This window comes from Anser brachyrhynchus (genome assembly GCF_964034855.1).
Source record: "Anser brachyrhynchus genome assembly, chromosome: 1".
In the NCBI taxonomy this organism is placed as follows: domain Eukaryota; kingdom Metazoa; phylum Chordata; class Aves; order Anseriformes; family Anatidae; genus Anser; species Anser brachyrhynchus.
This window is the reverse complement of record NC_137694.1, coordinates 89,121,848-89,139,062: the sequence shown is the minus strand read 5'-3', so window position 1 is coordinate 89,139,062 and position 17,215 is coordinate 89,121,848. Positions and strand designations below refer to the sequence as shown.

Below are 17,215 nucleotides of genomic sequence, written 5' to 3'. Positions count from 1 at the left end.
TTGGATGTTCAGTTTTTTTGAGAAAGGCTGTGCAAAATAATGTTGTGCTTTGTTGTAATTCTGTGCGAGACGTTGAACTGAATTAGTTGTACTCTAAAGATCAGTAGAAGCATATGATCAGCAAGTGAATTTGTGGGATGCTCCAGTGTGCATTTGTAGTGCAACATGTTGTCAGGATGCAAATATTAGAGCATCCCAGTATGCAGAGACCATTTGAGGTTAGTTTTGTGGCCCTGTGACTCCATTCACTACAACATCAACCTGCAGGTGGAAGAAAAAGACAGCGATATTTACTAGCTCTTTCCCCCTCCTTTCTTGGATGGTCAGAGTCTAAAAAAGAATCCACTGTTTCATATCCCAAAAAAATATTTCGCACGCATCATGGGGCGTACTTTCGTGATTGATGCTCTGCTTGAGCCCACCTACAGAGAGCATCAGTCACACTCCTGCTAGCCCTGATTTGCCGAGTGATGCTCCAGCGATGCATAAAGTGAGGGTGGCTGTACCATTAAGTGTTATCACTGGTTTCTAATTTTCAATTTTACACTGTCTTTTCAGCATTTAACTGTAATGCCCTGTAATCATATACATTTTATTTCTTCAGGTTATCCTGTCTATTGAAGAAGGCTATAGGCTTCCAGCTCCCATGGGCTGCCCAGCTTCTCTTCACCAACTAATGCTTCACTGCTGGCAAAAGGAGAGGAACCACCGTCCAAAATTTAGTGATATCGTCAGCTTCCTAGACAAACTGATCCGCAATCCAAGCACCCTTCATACCCTAGTGGAGGATGTACTTGTGTAAGAACATATTCAGCACTTTCCCCTTGAATATGCCATGGTGGCCATCATTAGATGTTTTAGAGTATGAGGCAGGAGTGGGAGAGAGTGGCAAAGTTCTGAATTGACAGTGTTACGGGGGTTTCAAATAATTTTGAGCCCCTTTAGAGGTTTGTTTTATTCTTGACACGCTGTTGCAAAAGGACGTTTTTTCTCAAGCCACAAAAATTACACTGGGCAATTTTCTTTTTTTTATTTTTATGAGCTCTTTTCACTGTCTATCTTTAATCTTTGGGAATCTTTGTTCACTGCTTTGGTGCTTTTCCTAAGTGTTTTTCTGTTTGTACTTTTGTTTGTTTGTTTGTTTGTTTTTCCTTCTCCATTTATTACCTTCAGCCTCCATCTGACAATGCTCTAGCAATTTCTGAAGTGCCTTGGAGTAACTTCCTGCAGAAAGTTATCTGCAGAAGAATGGCACAGGTGACCAAACAGAGATTACACTGTTACCATTGTACAGCAAATTTTTGATGGTGTTGTCCAAAGCTTTTTCTGGTAATCATATTACAGAAATGAATGCAGCCACAGGAGAGGAAAGACCATAGTTGAACACTTTTCAACTTTTGCAAGCTTAGTAATCTAAGCTGTGCCTGGGTAGCAGCTGAAATGAGTGAAGTTACAGCTGGCCTCACTGACCTCATTATCTGAAATATACCTTGAGATAAATGTCTTTTCTCGGAGATCCCCTGGGCTTATAAGGGATTCTCAGTGCCCAGGTGAGTCTTGCTAAGAACCTCAGTGGGATAAAAGATGCGTGATAGTGCTTGGAGAAGGGATGAGAGATAGGGAAAAGACTGAGGCTGGTATCTTGCTGTGAAGGGAGTGGTTTCTAGGAATACCTAGTAGGCTACAGCCATTCCACCTACCACAGACTGGAGTGGCTTGTGGGATTTAATGTCCATGTACAAGATTTAGTGGCCTCTTGCTTTACATATATGTGTGTGTGCATGTAAATATATGCATATCACTTTTTACTTGTACATGGGTCACTTTATTTAGCATCAAAGTGATGCATGTTTTACTTATTTTTTAAAAACATTACTTAAGGTTCTAAGATTTTAAGACTCATGCAGATGATCTTTTATTGTGCTCACCTGTTTGGGAAAGTTTTTCCATTCATTCAGAAGTGTTTGATGCAGTTAATCTGAATACTTACTGTGTTACTATTAATTAAAAAGATCAGCAGTTATGCTATAGGAATTGTACTATCTTAGAATAAATCAGATTGTAAGGGACCTCTGTAGGTCTGTAATCTAGCCTTGTACCTGACAGGGTTCTCCAGACTTTATCTCTGTATAATTCTGATGATATGAATGAAAATCCATGTGTTTAATGTATTCAGATGTGTGGTTGAAACTCCACGTTAAGATACTAGGGTGTGTTGCCTCCTACGTTATACATAAGTTATATTCCATCACTTAATGTTAGCTGGATTTTGCTGGAAACAAAAAATTATATATATAGAATAAATTATATCTTCCTTCTAAAGTCTACTATAAAGCTTTTATACATAGCTGTATGCTTTTTGCATTTGCATTTGCATGCTACAGTTTCTCCACACAAAACGTACAAAGTCTGTGGAAGTTGTGAGCCCTTACCAGCATGGTGCACAGTGAAAGACTGGAAATGCATGTCCCCTGATTGCTTTTTTTCCATCTTTCCATTTCAGTTGCAACAACAGTAGGGAAAAGAAGTGAAACAGAAACTCAACTAAATTAGCTCCTTCATTTTTATTTGCTATGCTGTATAATTCTGTGTAAAAGCAAAGATATAAAATGTTCTTGCTTTTTTAGGTTTAGTTTTGTAGCTGCTACAAACAGTGTTCACATTGCATAATGATATAGCAATAAGGAGCCATTAGTATTACTTTACAGAAAAATGTAAAAATCATCTTGCAGTATGTTAATATTATTAAATTGCATCTAACATTAAATTTTGTTTTCTCCCTACTTCAACTACTGTATTTACAAACAATTACCATCCTGAACATGTAAGAACTGCAAACAAACACTGTGGTAACAATAAGAACAGTGGCATAGGTGTGCTCCTTTTTGTTACTAAGTTGCAGTGCTTTTAAAAAAATGTATTGTTTAAGAAGTGAAACTTTGCACACTAACATGATTTGTAAGCTTTAGACAAGGGGTTAAAGAGAACCTCAGTTAAGAACTGACCTTTACATCTCAGGGTTCCCATTCATTCCTTCTGCCTTTTATTAAAAATAATGTCTACCTGAGTAAACCAAGCATCATATTTTATATTGCTTTGGTGACCTTTGCATTTTGTTTCTACAGAATGCCAGATTCACCTGGTGAAGTTCCAGAATATCCTTTGTTTGTTTCAGTTAGTGATTGGCTGGACTCCATAAAAATGGGTCAGTATAAAAATAACTTCATGGCAGCAGGTTTCACAACTTTGGATATGGTTTCAAGAATGAGCATTGAGTAAGTATGTAATCTACGGTTCCTGTAGTGACTAATCTGAATTTGTTTGGATGCTGCAGTGACATAATTATTCTGATGCGTGGAACACCGCTTTCATTTCCTTTCATACCTAAGCTAATAAAAGACAAATGCAGCTTTTACCAAAACAATGAAAGATAAAGTTGTGATTAGGCATCAGGAGGTTCATTCTCTGACCATACTACGTGCTAGCAAAGCTTAGGCAATAAACATCCTTAAATGTTTCCTGGGTAATCAGTTTTGATCTAGACCACTGAAATCAGTAGCAAAATGTTTTCTTACTTTGCTGTGAACATCATCAAGCCCAAGTGATTCCTCACGTGGAAGTTGTTCCATACCTTTCTGCCTTTTTTCAGCCAACTTCAATTTCATTACATTTTTTAAATGAAAACACAGGTTTGGGCAAACTATGGATTAGTATGGTAGCATAATGATATTGCTATGAGAGCTATGTTGCTCTCCATTCCCTTTGCATTCATTCCTGATCTTTTATGTGATGCTGGGACTTACCTGTGTTAACAATGGTAATTGTCAGTTTAGATTCAGGAATTTTACACGTGAAGTTAGAACTGGTTTTCTACCACGTGTATCACTTTACGTTCACCTACACAGAATTTCGTCTACTGTTTTATGGCACAGTCAGTCTTAGATCTTTCTAGAACTCTTCACAGCTGGCCCTTTCCCTTGCTGCCCTGAATAATTCAGTCTCACCAACTGACTTTTTAACCTCTTTGCTCACCTGTTTTTCCAGACCATTTACTGATTTGTTGAACGGTAATGTTCATCATTATCCCAGCATAGGTCCCTGCAGATTTTCACTGATGACTCCATTGTAAAAACTGACAATTTGCTCTTAACCTCCTATCTTTTAACCAGTTATTTATTCATGGGAAGACTTTCTTATGACACAGCTCATTTTCTGTATAAACTTTTGATGAGGAACCTTCTCTAATGACTTTGGAAATCGAAGTAGAGTGTATCAAGTGGATCACCTTCATCCATATGCATGCTGACTCCTCCATAGGAAGCAATTAACTTTATAAACAGGACTTTTCTTTGCAAAAGCTGTAGCGACTCTTCAAGTGATCATTTGCCCAGGCATCTACTAATTTTATTCCTTATTGTGGTTTCTACTCTACCCTTTAATGATTACAGGTTCACAGGTCTGTAGTTCCTCAGACCTCCTCTGGAAGCTTTTTATTTTGTCTGTCACCACTCTCGATGCCTCAGGCACTAATAAATGTTTAAGCAAATGGAATGAGCTGATATCTCTCTCCCTCACATCCCTATCAGTATTTCCACTATTTTATCCTTGAGATCCTGTAAAACTCTTGACTAAGTACAGTCTTGTTCTGAAGATGCTGCTTGTTTTTTTCAGTTTGTCCCATAATGTTTCTGGCAGTCACTTCCACTTCTGACAGATCTTCTGACAAGTCCCCCATAACTGGCTCTGTGAGTCACTCTCTTCCACAGTGAATGTCAACACAAATAATTGTTTAGTGGCCAGTCTTTCAGTGCTCTTTTATATCCCAATTAAAATTAGACTCTGTGGGCATGCTGACTGGCTTCTTTTACCCCATGAGTTTACAGAAAGTTTTATTGCAAGCTTTATTTTTGAAGTGCCTTTGGCTGGTTGTTCCTCAAGCTCTGTTTTGTCTGCCTTGCAGTGTTTTTACTGATAGTCTGCTTAAGGTTATCATCCTTTCTACTCTTCTCTTTCAGATAACACTTCAGATTTACAAAAGATTCCTTCTTTCTTCAGATAACCTTTCTGACCCTTAGCCTGCTACCTTCTTTCTGAGTTTTGTTAAGTCTTTCTTGATAAGTGCTATGCGTTGTTCCTGCATTTCTAACCACCACCCCACCTGCAAAGGTTTATTCTCCTTGCTGCTGCTTTTAGGCTTTTACGATGCTCAATATTTTTTGCATAGTCCCTGCTGATCTTAAGTGTTGTATGTTATCCTCCATGTGGATGTTAAGCCTAAGTACATAACAGTTGCTGCTATCTACTGGCTCTTCATCTGCAGGATAGAGACAGGTATCTTGAACTGAAAATGTGAAACTCATAAGGGTCGTGCCTCAACCCATGAGATGCTTTACTAGCTATAATTGTAAAACAATTTTTGAGGATATCTAAACATGCAATGTCAATGCCATGTCCCATTGTGGGGTTAGTACAATTGACAGGGCATAACTGAAGCTTCCTGCCCTCACCACCTCTGTAATCTTTCTCAGTGTATTGAAAATGGTGTTTAGAGGACAGCCAAACGGGTGGCTTGTGCTGGATGCTAAGGGCTGTTGACTTCATTCCTGACAGAGTCAGGCTCTGCAGGTGTGGCACCTGCTCTGGGATGGAGGGCTGGACGAGATGAAGGAAAACTGGAAGGGAAATTCTTAAATGGCACTTTTTTTTTCCTTTTAATTTGAAATTGACAAATACAGAAAACTTGAACATCTGCAGCATTCTTGTTTGTCCCACTCAGGAAAGTAAACTGTCCTTAAGCAGAGCAACTTGTCATATGTTTATATTCTTTGGGGACAAGAGTTTTTATATACTTGCATCCAAGATGAATTTTTTTATCTTGCAGTGACATTAGAAGAATTGGAGTTGTACTCATTGGACACCAGAGACGAATAGTCAGCAGTTTACAGACTTTGCGGTTACACATGATGCACATACAGGAGAAAGGATTTCATGTATGAAAGTACTGGAATCAACTGTGTTTTGTGCCTCAGCATTTCTAAAATGGAAAATATTCTCATTCTTCCCTTCTGCTCTTCCCAACTTCAAGAACTGCAGTCTCCTGGTTAGACTCTAAAAGTACTTCTATGTTAATGCTTCCAAACTGGAATTTTTAATCACACTGCATAGTTCCTCCGTCAGTTATCTGCCAATAAAATCCTGGCCTACTGCAAGACTCTTGCTACACATTGATGAATAACTCAGCATGGATGTGTAACTTTGTATAACAGTATTTGGGAAACTTTCATGAACTCACTTGAAAGTAGTAATCTATTTGGCCTGGTGTGGCTTCTTTATCGATGTATTTAGAGTTTGCTGGTAGATCAAAACGTATTTGACTTCTTTCATGTTCTGTGACCATGTAACTTCCAATACCAAATGTGCAATCAAGAAGTTTCACATAAATATTTATTTATCTCTTATTTTATCTCTTAATTAAATCCAAATGTATGGGTCTTATCGTTATATTACTTTATAATAGTTTAAATGCTGGTAAGCCGGTGCCTCAAAATGCTAGTATTGTTTGCAGAAATGACTGATGATTTTATATAGTGAGTTTTCATTATGTAGATAATTGGGAGAATAGTGAAAGAAATCTGCCTGAAATCTTCAGGTCCTTGATTCTGAATTACTTTAGCACTCGACACTTTTTATGCTTTAAATTTTAGATTAGGTTGGAAAATTTATTCATCTTTTGTATTCTTCACCACCCTAGACCTTTTTTAACACTCAGCATTTGCTTCTACTCTGTGGCAAATTGTCACCAGAAAACTGATTGTAATATTTCCATAACCACATGTAAAGCATGGTTTTCAGCTATGTTGTGGCCACATAGACTTCAGAAAGTTTTCTGTTCCAAAAATGCAGGCCTCCACAACTTGAACTCAACATGGCAGTAGACCTTAGAGGGTCAGCCATCAGTGGGGTGATATGTCTTATCCCACAGGAGCAGATCAGCTGTAGCATCATCCAATAGAGGGCAGTGGTACAGCCACAGACTAATGCTGGAAGTTACACTGTGGTATTCGATTATATTGTATGTAGGCAGAAAAGGAGACATAGGACAGCAGTGTAATAATATGTTGCCTTGAGTCTACTTCTAATTGCTTTTAGAAGTGAAAAGCAGACTCTGCTGAAATGCAGTTCTGGTTACCACGGGCCAGATCTTCATTTAGTACAAATATCTAAATGACATCGAAGATAATTACCTTTAGAACTCTTGAATAGCCATATTTACATGCAAGAAAATGGCTGCAAAGGCCTAACATAATATTTGTACCTCTCTAAGACTTACAGATTTCATTTTTTGATCAGACAATTAACACACTCGTGCTGGGCTACATTTCCAAACTTTTGCATGGGATATGCGCTACTAAGAGCCTGGGACATGAGTACATGTCTGCAAGCTGGAGAAGTCGCACACAGATCTACATGCATGTCACATGTAAATGGGGTACAGATGCTTTTGTTAATTTATACATGGTTTGGAGAACATTCTTAAGTTATGTGGCATTTCAATATACTTAAGCATTACAAATATTCAGTTAAATTGTGCATTTGAGTAATTAGTAATAATATATATGTACATCAAAATGAACTAACTTCTTTATGTAATCATAATAATATTTACTGCTTAATTTACAGATTGTAAATCAAATTGTATTTCCTGACTCTTGAAAAAGGCTGCTGATATATACCAGTGGCAAGAAGGAAGAGCAGAAAGCAACTCAGAAAAGATTATGCTTCCAACTGGTTCACAGAGTAGGACATGCAAGGCCTGATTCACTGTTGTTACTTTGTTTTGGAATAACTTCCTTAATTTACATGGGATAACAATAGTGAACTGAATAAATTTTCCTTTCTTCCATTAAAAAATAAAAATAAAAAATAGATTTAACTGAGGAACAAGTTTTCTAAAGATAAGGATTCACCAGTGTTCTACAATGCCAACTTGGTAAACATGTTTTAGAGAAGGGCGCTACCAGTCTTATACTGGCCACAGAGGTAATTTTATCAGCATGAGTAGTCCCACTGACCTCAGTAGGACTGTACCAGCATGTGTGTTTTGCAGGATCACAGGCCTTTAGAGGAGAAAAAAAAATTATTCTTGTTTGTGACTGTCACTTGAAAATTTCTGCCCCAATTCTACATTTGAATTTTTGTGTTGTTGTTGTTAAGGGTTCCCTTACAGAAAGAAAATCATACTTACCTGAAACCTTTTAAAAAGCAGTAACATCACAGGGTAATCTAAAACTCGCTTTTCCTTTCTTATTGTTTTCCATTTTGCCTGTCATTGCTTTCATGGCCAACAACGTGACATCTGTGGAAGGAGCCTCTCTCATATTTAAACATATTACTGAGGAGGTATGAATCTGTTATTTGTCAGTGGGGTTTCAAAATTACTCATAACTAATGCAGACCATATGCGTGCACTTTTAAATTCTCCTTTGCACATTTATTCATTCCTGGTAGTGTGCATGCAAAGCAGTATGTTACATGCACACAACCTGGATATATTTCATGGAAATTAATTTCCAAACTTATCACACTACTGAAAATATATTTTCAATAGAAAAAATATAATAACAATATAAAAACATTTATTAATCAGATATATTTTTTATATAAACAAGAGTTTGGGTAACCAGAAAGGAAAGAAGAAGGGATTCTTTTGGTGAGGACATTTATTAAAAACATTGTACATCCAGGATTTTGTGGGTTCATATGGCTTTCGTTTCTGTTGTTGTGGAGGTGCAATATGACACTTTTATAGTAGTTACTTTGATCAGATTTACATTTGCTCCATTTTGGAAACATTTTATTTGCTCTTGTTATGCTTCCAAGCCTACTCTTCCATGTTATTCAGCACAAAGAGAAGTGCTACTATTATGTCTGTTTAAGTGTCTTTTTGTTCATTTAAAAACAAACAAAAAAATATTCAAGAGAAAAAACAGGTGATGCTTCTCAAATGCGAGCCCAATTCTGTGCAAGCCACAAGTGTATATGTGAACTTAAAGTGTTTTTTTTGTTTGTTTTTTTTTTTAAGGGGATACTTTCTTCAGGTGAATATTACTCTAGTTATCCTGCATATTGCAGTGTGCAATTACAGTTTAAACTTAACAAATTCAAGCAAATCTAGTACACTGGTTTTGAAAATCTGGCCAACATTGCACAGTGCTTCATGACTAAAAGTACTTGTTGAAATTTCACAAAATAAAATGTGCATGATATGCAAGAAAAAAAAAATTAAAATGTGGACTTAAGGAAATAGTTCTAAGTTAGTTATTTATAATAATAAAATAATATCCATGTATAGGTTTTTCTCACAGATCTGATATTTATCGAGAACAAACTCCATCTATTTGTACTGTTACCTCTACCTGTGTACCACTTAAGACTACAAAAGATAGCTTAAGTGAGGGCCTTGACTGCTGAACAGGAGAATGGGATTAGGGTCTCTTGGTCAACAAGGGCACTGCCCCAGCTATCCATCACGTGCCAACCACAGTGCTTCCAAATTTGACTGACAAGAAACTTGGATGTTCACGCAGCCAAGGGGGGCAGTCATCTAACATGGAAGCCATGTCAGTCATCCTTACTCAAGCCATCTTCATGTGTCAGTCAGAGCCCTGGGACCTATTGAGGGGAATTCTCATCACCTAATTTTAGAGGTCTGCATGTGAGCTAGTCATCTGAAGCTCTGTTTTAATCAATGAAGAGAGCTGGGCCTTGCAGTATTCATATACTGACAAATGTCATCTGGCAAACGTAGTTATTTACTTTTGGGTGAGATGAATTGTGCCAGAGAAGCACGCAAGACCAGAATGACTAGCTCATATACAGGCATCTGTGTTTAGTCAGATGAATCTCATGCATTGACTGTATTTAGTATTTGTGCTGAACCTTTGAAAAAGAGAGGACCTCATCTGTAATGCTGGTGTTAAAATTAAACAACAGCAGATTTAGTAGACTTTGCCCATGAGCTGTTTGCATACTCTTTGGAATTATTGAGAAGCAATGCGACTCCATGGAGGAGAATTGAGCTATATAATTTAAATTTTTCTTAAACCTAAGTAACCTTTTTTGTTTCCCATGAATATAAATTCAGTACTTGTCTAATAAAAGCTTAGGTGCATGCTGTGGTTTAATACATCAGGATCAGGCAATCCTGTAACTGCAAACAGTACACTAAACAATGAATTCAAATAACTTAATTGCTCTTGACAAAGCGTTCTGCGTCTGAAGTCGTATTAAGGATTAGCTAGTTTATTCTGATACGGAACTCATAGACGGTAGTACTTTGATTTTTTGTAATTTAAGACTGACTTTCCATTTTCCATTTTTATAGATATGATGAACCTAATCCTGGGCTCCATTAAATTCATTTTCAATGCAGATTCATGCATGGCCCAAATGTGTGCCATAAGTAACATACAGATGCCCTTTATTCAGATGTAGTACATTTACTATGTGGAACACCTGGGACTGTGGAGGTGCCTAGTAAGAGTGTGTTTACCACAGCAATTTTGATGTTAGAACAACCCCATGGGACTATGTCAAACACCAAGGCAAAGCAGCATAGAATGTACTTTAACTTGTAGTGAAGGCCAGTTACTGAATTTCAGCTGGCCCCACTGCAAATTGAAGCCTGTATTTAGCTATTGTAACTCAGCTGATGGAGTGATTCTCCAGGGCACATCCAGGCAGCCGAGAATTTCTCTTTATGAATGCAGGATACCTGTAACTACTCCTTCATGGGCTCAGTCTGTCTTGGCATATGTCCTGCATGGAGTGGGAAGGAGGGCTCACTTCTAATCCAGTCCAACACATCTCTTAGAGTAGCAAAGGCCAGAATAACCTTAAAAAGGCTTTAGTCTATTGCATCTTCTAGGAAAAGTATTAAAATAGCGATACTTCATTTATCGTAGCATTTGCACATGGTTGAAGAGCACTGTATTCTGTTAAACTGTTTTCTTCAGGAATACCCTTGCTCACCAACTGTAATTGATCTTTCCTGAATAAATGGCAAAGATAATCTATTTTTCTTCCTTTATTAACAGTACTATTGTAATATTTTGAGAGTAAGAGAAAGATCTGCCAGGCTGAGCTAAGACTGAGTGTGACAGGGGCCTTGAAATCACCTGGAGAGATGAATGAATCAGCACTGAAAAGGAAAAAAAAATCTATAAAGACTAGAACATAGTGAAAAAAGAACTGTCCATATTGTGCCAAGGAAGTCTAACAAAAACAAAACAAAACGAAACAAAACAAAAAAACTTGCACAAGACAGTTCCATACATTTAGAGTTCACAAATATCTTCTGCCATCATATACCATATTTAGTAGCACACACTGCTCATCCATGAGTGCTATGGTTGTATATAGATTCTCAGATTATGGACTAGGATATGTTGAGCACATAATGGATATAAAAAATGTGTGGATATGTACATAAATAATTGTAAATATGTGTATCATAATGTCTGAGATTTTTCAAGCATACAGAACTTAATTACATAGCTCCCAATAATGGTAATGGTGTTGACCTGCTCCAGTGGCTTTTAAAATTTTAAGCAGCGTGCACTCTATACATGTAGTACCTCCCAAACTTCCTTGGCTTGTTTTCTGGACAGCCTCTCTTTTCCTCCATAAGAAGAAGAAAAAAAAAATGCAAACTAGTTTACAGAAAACTATCTGGTAACCTGATGCTGACCTTTCTATCACCACCACACTGGATCTTTTTCTAATGATTCTCTTCCATGCAACTGATTACTGTAGAAATTATCTGTGATCATAAAAGGGAAAAGAGGTGTCCATCAGCTGGCATCTTTAGTAAGATGTTGTCCATGCTATAAAAAAGTTGAGTCCCTCTGCTGAAGTCACCAAAGAGTTTAAACAGTATATGTGATTTTCTTTTAAGTAGCCATTTTAAGACTCTTCTGAGGTTAAAATGAAAGAAATCTCAAAAAAGAATATGAGTAATAATATGGGAATATATACTATAAAAAGATGTGTTGAACTTTAGAAAGGAACAGAAAATTCTTAATGAAAGAACATGAGGCTAAAAGTAGATTAAAAAAATATTTCCGCCTTTTATATGTGAAATAACACCAGTTCACATTCACATAGTGAAATCTATTTGTATGTTTCTTTGAATATTCTATATCAGTATCTCTTACCTTTCTTTGCTGCAGTAATTTCCCGCGTACACCTCTCTTCCAGAAAGTTTTAGCATATTATCTGATTTTTCATATCTTTGCAATTAAACTGAAATAAAAAATGCAAATTCATGACATTGAAGATAGGGAAAATATATTAATGAGTTCAGTCTCAAAATCATTTCAAAATCATTTCAGTTGTTCTGCTTTGTCCATGTCTGAATTTTTTACCTATGTCTAAGCGTCTTAGTACTTGACTAGTTAGTAACTATATGTGTGTCCCAGAAATAATGTATTTACTGTGCCATGTTCAGAAACTCCTGAATCTGTAAACATTTCAGTGCTTGTGCAGCTTAATTCATATAGGAAGGCTGATTAGGAATTGGACTATTTACATGAAGAGTTAGGCACAAAGTGCTTGCAAATCCAAACCCCTATAAAATATTTGTAAGGCAGTAAGAAATAATGTTATTGTGTCCTTTAACTTCAGTAACACATATGGTTTCCTCGGGAGTCCAGCATATTCATTGATATTATCAGAGGACCTACTGCTTCGTACAGGTTTTGGGGAATATTCATCTCTAACATGCATATCAGCAAGTTGACTACAAATTTGTTAATAAAATATTTTATACTGATACTTCTCATTATTGACAATTCAGTGAAAAACTGCTAAGCAGCATATATATTGAGCAGTAGATAAGCCAAAACCCTGGGACTGATAACTCACAAATCACAAAGAAATCTAGCTGTCTGCATTACGAACTGTGTGATGCCTGGGGCCTCAGTTGTTTAGAAAGTAACCTCGAATCTAGGACCTGGCTAATCGAATTTGGGGGGAAATCTGCATTGGAATATTTACTTCTGGTTGTGAATTATGAAAAAGTGCTCATTGAATCTCTATAGGGAGCACTTTCATAGTACCATCACAGCATAATGTTCTGAGGGTCCTCTACAGCAGTGATTGGAAAAAATCTATTTGCAGGTTTTCCAGGGTCCAGCTTATGAAAAAAAATAAATAAAAAAGGTACAATTGTCATAATTTAAATTAGAACTTCCAGTAAACAACAATTTTCTTTTCTACACACACAACTGAAGAACTAATTTTTCTTCAGAGGACTGATATCTATTTCCTTACACAAATTTTCAGTTTTCTCTTGTGCAGACTGAACTCTACTTGACAATGACTGAGAGGCAAAAAGGAAAAGCTAAACAAGTATTTTTAGCAAGCTGAATGCTTTGATTTGTATAACTTACCATTTCTTTATGTACAATAGGATGAGCTGAAAAAAGACAAAAAATACAGCCAATGTTTCAAATCTATAGATTATTTTAGTTACTAAATGCCAACTACACGATTACATTTTTGTCTTGGGAAGGTTCTACTCTAAAACACCAGGTGTTTCACATTCTGATGAAGGATTTTAATAAACCTCCTGATTGAGTAATTCCAGGGACAATGATGTAACTGTGTGAAGAGTTAAATATTTCGGTGTCAATAGGCACTGTTTTGCTGTGACCAAAATTCATCAGTTTGTTACTGACTTCAGTGGCAGTAGGATGAAGCCCTACCTTATACTTACAGTACGTAGGATTCAGCTCTCCTAATAAATACTCCCTTCCTGCATCCCACTACTGTCACAGTTGATTTGTTGTTAGAGAACCAACATTTATTAGGACACATGTTGTCTTGTCGTTCAAATGTATTGCTAAAACCTTTTGCTAGTTTTAATTTCTTTGTTGGGAGTTTTGAGTTGAGATGTAGTTTGGCCATTTGGGGCATAATCCAAACTCAGTTAAATCCATATAAGAAGACATCAACAGACCGAAGTAGGTTTTACATCAAAGGTTTCTAAAGATTTGCATGGAATGGATGGCCTACTCTAACTGGGGGAAAGAGGGTGCACTGATCATAAAAGACAATGCTGCTGCCTCAGCGATGTGGTGAAACAGATGATGGTTACCTTCAAAGTGGCACATGCAAGGTACAAAAAGTGGTTGCTACACTGTTATTTTATCTGGAATGGGTTACCACCACTGAGTTTGGAATAAGTATTTAAAACAAACTACACATCTAATAGAAATACTGCAGTACATAATATAAATGTTTTGTGTGTTGTTTTTTTTTCTTCAGAAAATCTCCCCAAATCCTGGATTTAAATTCAGGATAAAGCTACCCTCCCTATCAAGCAGAACTTACAGAGAATACAACCTTTATTTGTAGGATTTGTCTCTCTTTTCTTCCTAAACACACAACATTATACAATATGACCTCCCCTTCAGCAGTTCTAGCTGATTATTATCCTCTTTGAATAAGCTCTGTTTCATACTCCTAGTGCATTGCAGTGTAAGGTTTGAGATTTGCCAGTTAATGAAAGGCACAGTAGCAAATAAAATAAATAATGTCCTCCTAGTGGTTCTGTTTCCTGGACTCTTTCATTAATTCCATATTTCAAGAAAAACCTCCTACTCTAAAATTCCTAACACATGACATATAAACATTTTAAAACTTTTGGCCATGATTCTCTATTGGCCTCTCCCCAAGAAATGGTTAGGTTTGAATTGGCAGTATATGATTTTTAATACCATTTCTTCTGCAGCAATTTCTTCCAACTTTTCTTCACAAGGTAGAGGGCTATTTCAGATAAGGGTGGGAAAAATTGTTTCTTGGTTAACTCTGGTGAAGGAACTGGATTCAGTCAGAACTTCAGTATATGTTGCTCTTACCTAGAGCCTTGGGTCCATGGTCAAAATTCCCTTATGGTATCAGTTTTGTCACATGTGGTGCTGCCACGATTGAAAACCCAGAGGCTAACAAAGGGGGCTTGCTCTTGTTTGGTGTGGTACAGCTGCTGTTGACTTCAGTAATGACGGCAGATACTCTGCAGTCCTCGGGATTACATCTGCAGTTTAACAAGGAAAAAAAGGCTTAAAAAGATCATGTGAAACCATGTTTACTGAAAGGCAGTGGTTTATTTTCTAGCAAAGCACCCTTCATTGATCAAGTTGGAGTTAATTGTTTTCTCATCATTAAAAAGAAATCACTTGCAGAAAAAAAAATACAAGAAAAATGTTTGATTACCTCTCAAATACTAGCTTATTTTTTTTTCTTTTGGAATATAATGTGGACAGTATGTTTTCTCAGGATAGCCTCTATTTCTGTGTGTTGGTTTTAAACGTATATGAATTAAAGAGGTTTTAATCTCTGTCTCTTCTGTGAAATTAGATTGTACACAAATATGACTACTCTTCATAGTCTGCTGTTCTAGCATAGCCATAAAATGTATCAATGTATGTGTATATATGAATAACTATTTGATGACAGACACTTTAGATTATATATTTAAACAGCCATGTCAAAACTTCAAGGGTAGATGGCTTCAAAAGTAACAGTATAATCGTAATACTTGCAAACTATTTTACAGACAAACCGTGGCCTCAGCCCAGATCTCATATCCTTATCACTGCTCTGAAAATCACCTTTTCTTTGAAGACCCCAGATTGTTAACACTTGTTTTGCAGTTGCTTCTCCTTACCAAGATATATTTGAATAATGACAGCTACCTGTAACTAAATCTTCACCATTCGTCTCACAGAAAAGCAACCTTGGCACTGTTATATCTTCATTGGTCTGAACTTGTGTGGCACTGCACACAGCAAGCAAGATCTATTAATTCTGAGAGACTGAACATTTCATAGCTGGTATAGTTGTTTTCCCCCTGGGACTGCCTCACTGCTCAGAATGACTTTCTTCCTATAGTATAACTCCCAAATATGCTCCAGGTGCATTTTTTTTCTTTCCATCTTTTAACCGGTTTAGAACAATATTGTAGGAATAGCCATGAAATAAAAAGCTTAATATACTGATCTGCAGTCCCAAGGGGAATTTCCATAAGAAGTGAAGTTGTTATTTATTTACTGAAAAGTGGCGTTATCATTTTTTAAAATTCTATTCCTATGATAATATGATGTTCCATGTAAATTTTCACGTGCTGGCATGCCTACAAGTTAATAGTGTAATAGAATGCTCAGCTCTCAACATTAGGGTGTTTTTAAGGTGAATTGCATTACATACGCCATCTCTTTGCAGAAAGAATATGGGGTTTGGCAAAGCTACCTGCTGAGCAACATAATAAGATTTTTGTACAAAGTACAAGTTACTGATTATTATTGTATTTTATTTTTCTATGATTTCCTAAGAGGCATTATCAGGTCTTACAGATGGGGTAAGCCTGTTTATTAAGATATTTATTAGCAAATAAAAGTTACAGTACTGGTGGTTATTTTTGAGTTAATGGTGTTTGTTTTGCCTTAGGTTACTAATATAATGATACACAGAGAAGCCTGTCATACATGATAATGCAAAAAAAAGAAAAAGAAAAAGAAAAAAAAAGAGAGAAAAAAAATCAGCTGCTTAACACAGGGTGGTGTACTAATAAAGATGGACCGGCAATATGTTCTAACACTTGAGATGCTTCAGGGTGTTGTGTTTTTGGTGTTTTGTTTTGTTTTGTTTTGTTTGAGCAAAAGAATGCTTAACCACTGTGGCCTCTTCTGTGTTTACCACTGAGCATTTATGCTTTGATAAACACCTTTTCAAAGTGCACATACAGTTAATAGCATTAGGAAAAAACTATACACATCAAAAGTTCCAAACAACAGCTCTCTCCCCTTTTAAGAAACACTATTTGAATTTTAATCAGATTTTAATTTGCTGTTAAGATTCTACAGCACTGTTCACTCTCCTTACAATGGTTCACTCATCCATGCAACTCCTTCTCTACTGTTTTTCAAAACTTGCTGACACATGTTGTTTTATAACTGACTGTATTATGTAAATAATGCCAGGGCATGAGACTGATTCTCAGAGAAGCAGAGTGCCATATAAAATAATCAGATCATACCTCAAAAAGTTTAAAATTACAGTTAGCCTTTCCTTTCACAACATTGTATGTGTGCAATACAAGACCCAACAGAAATGTGTAGATTAATAGAAAATAAATGTCAGAAGTCATGGTACG

General features: G+C 36.6%; 1 protein-coding gene and 1 long non-coding RNA gene across 15 annotated transcripts in view; one reads left to right on the top strand and one right to left on the bottom strand.

Annotated features, from left to right (window-relative positions):
• LOC308197342 overlaps window positions 1-12,330 on the bottom strand; it is a 77,273-nt gene extending 64,943 nt beyond the window's left edge. For all 4 annotated transcript variants that reach the window (XR_013952827.1, XR_013952828.1, XR_013952829.1 and 1 more), the window contains exon 1: window positions 12,216-12,330. This is a non-coding gene — a long non-coding RNA (uncharacterized lncRNA). The remainder of the gene's footprint in view (window positions 1-12,215) is intronic.
• EPHA6 (EPH receptor A6) overlaps window positions 1-16,477 on the top strand; it is a 568,875-nt gene extending 552,398 nt beyond the window's left edge. For all 11 annotated transcript variants that reach the window (XM_080597214.1, XM_080597215.1, XM_080597211.1 and 8 more), the window contains 3 exons: window positions 605-798; window positions 3,126-3,275; window positions 5,882-16,477. In XM_080597214.1, the coding sequence (XP_080453340.1) occupies window positions 605-798; window positions 3,126-3,275; window positions 5,882-5,996 (459 nt within the window). In that variant the 3' untranslated portion in view covers window positions 5,997-16,477. The remainder of the gene's footprint in view (window positions 1-604; window positions 799-3,125; window positions 3,276-5,881) is intronic.
• Window positions 16,478-17,215: the final 738 nt, after the last annotated feature.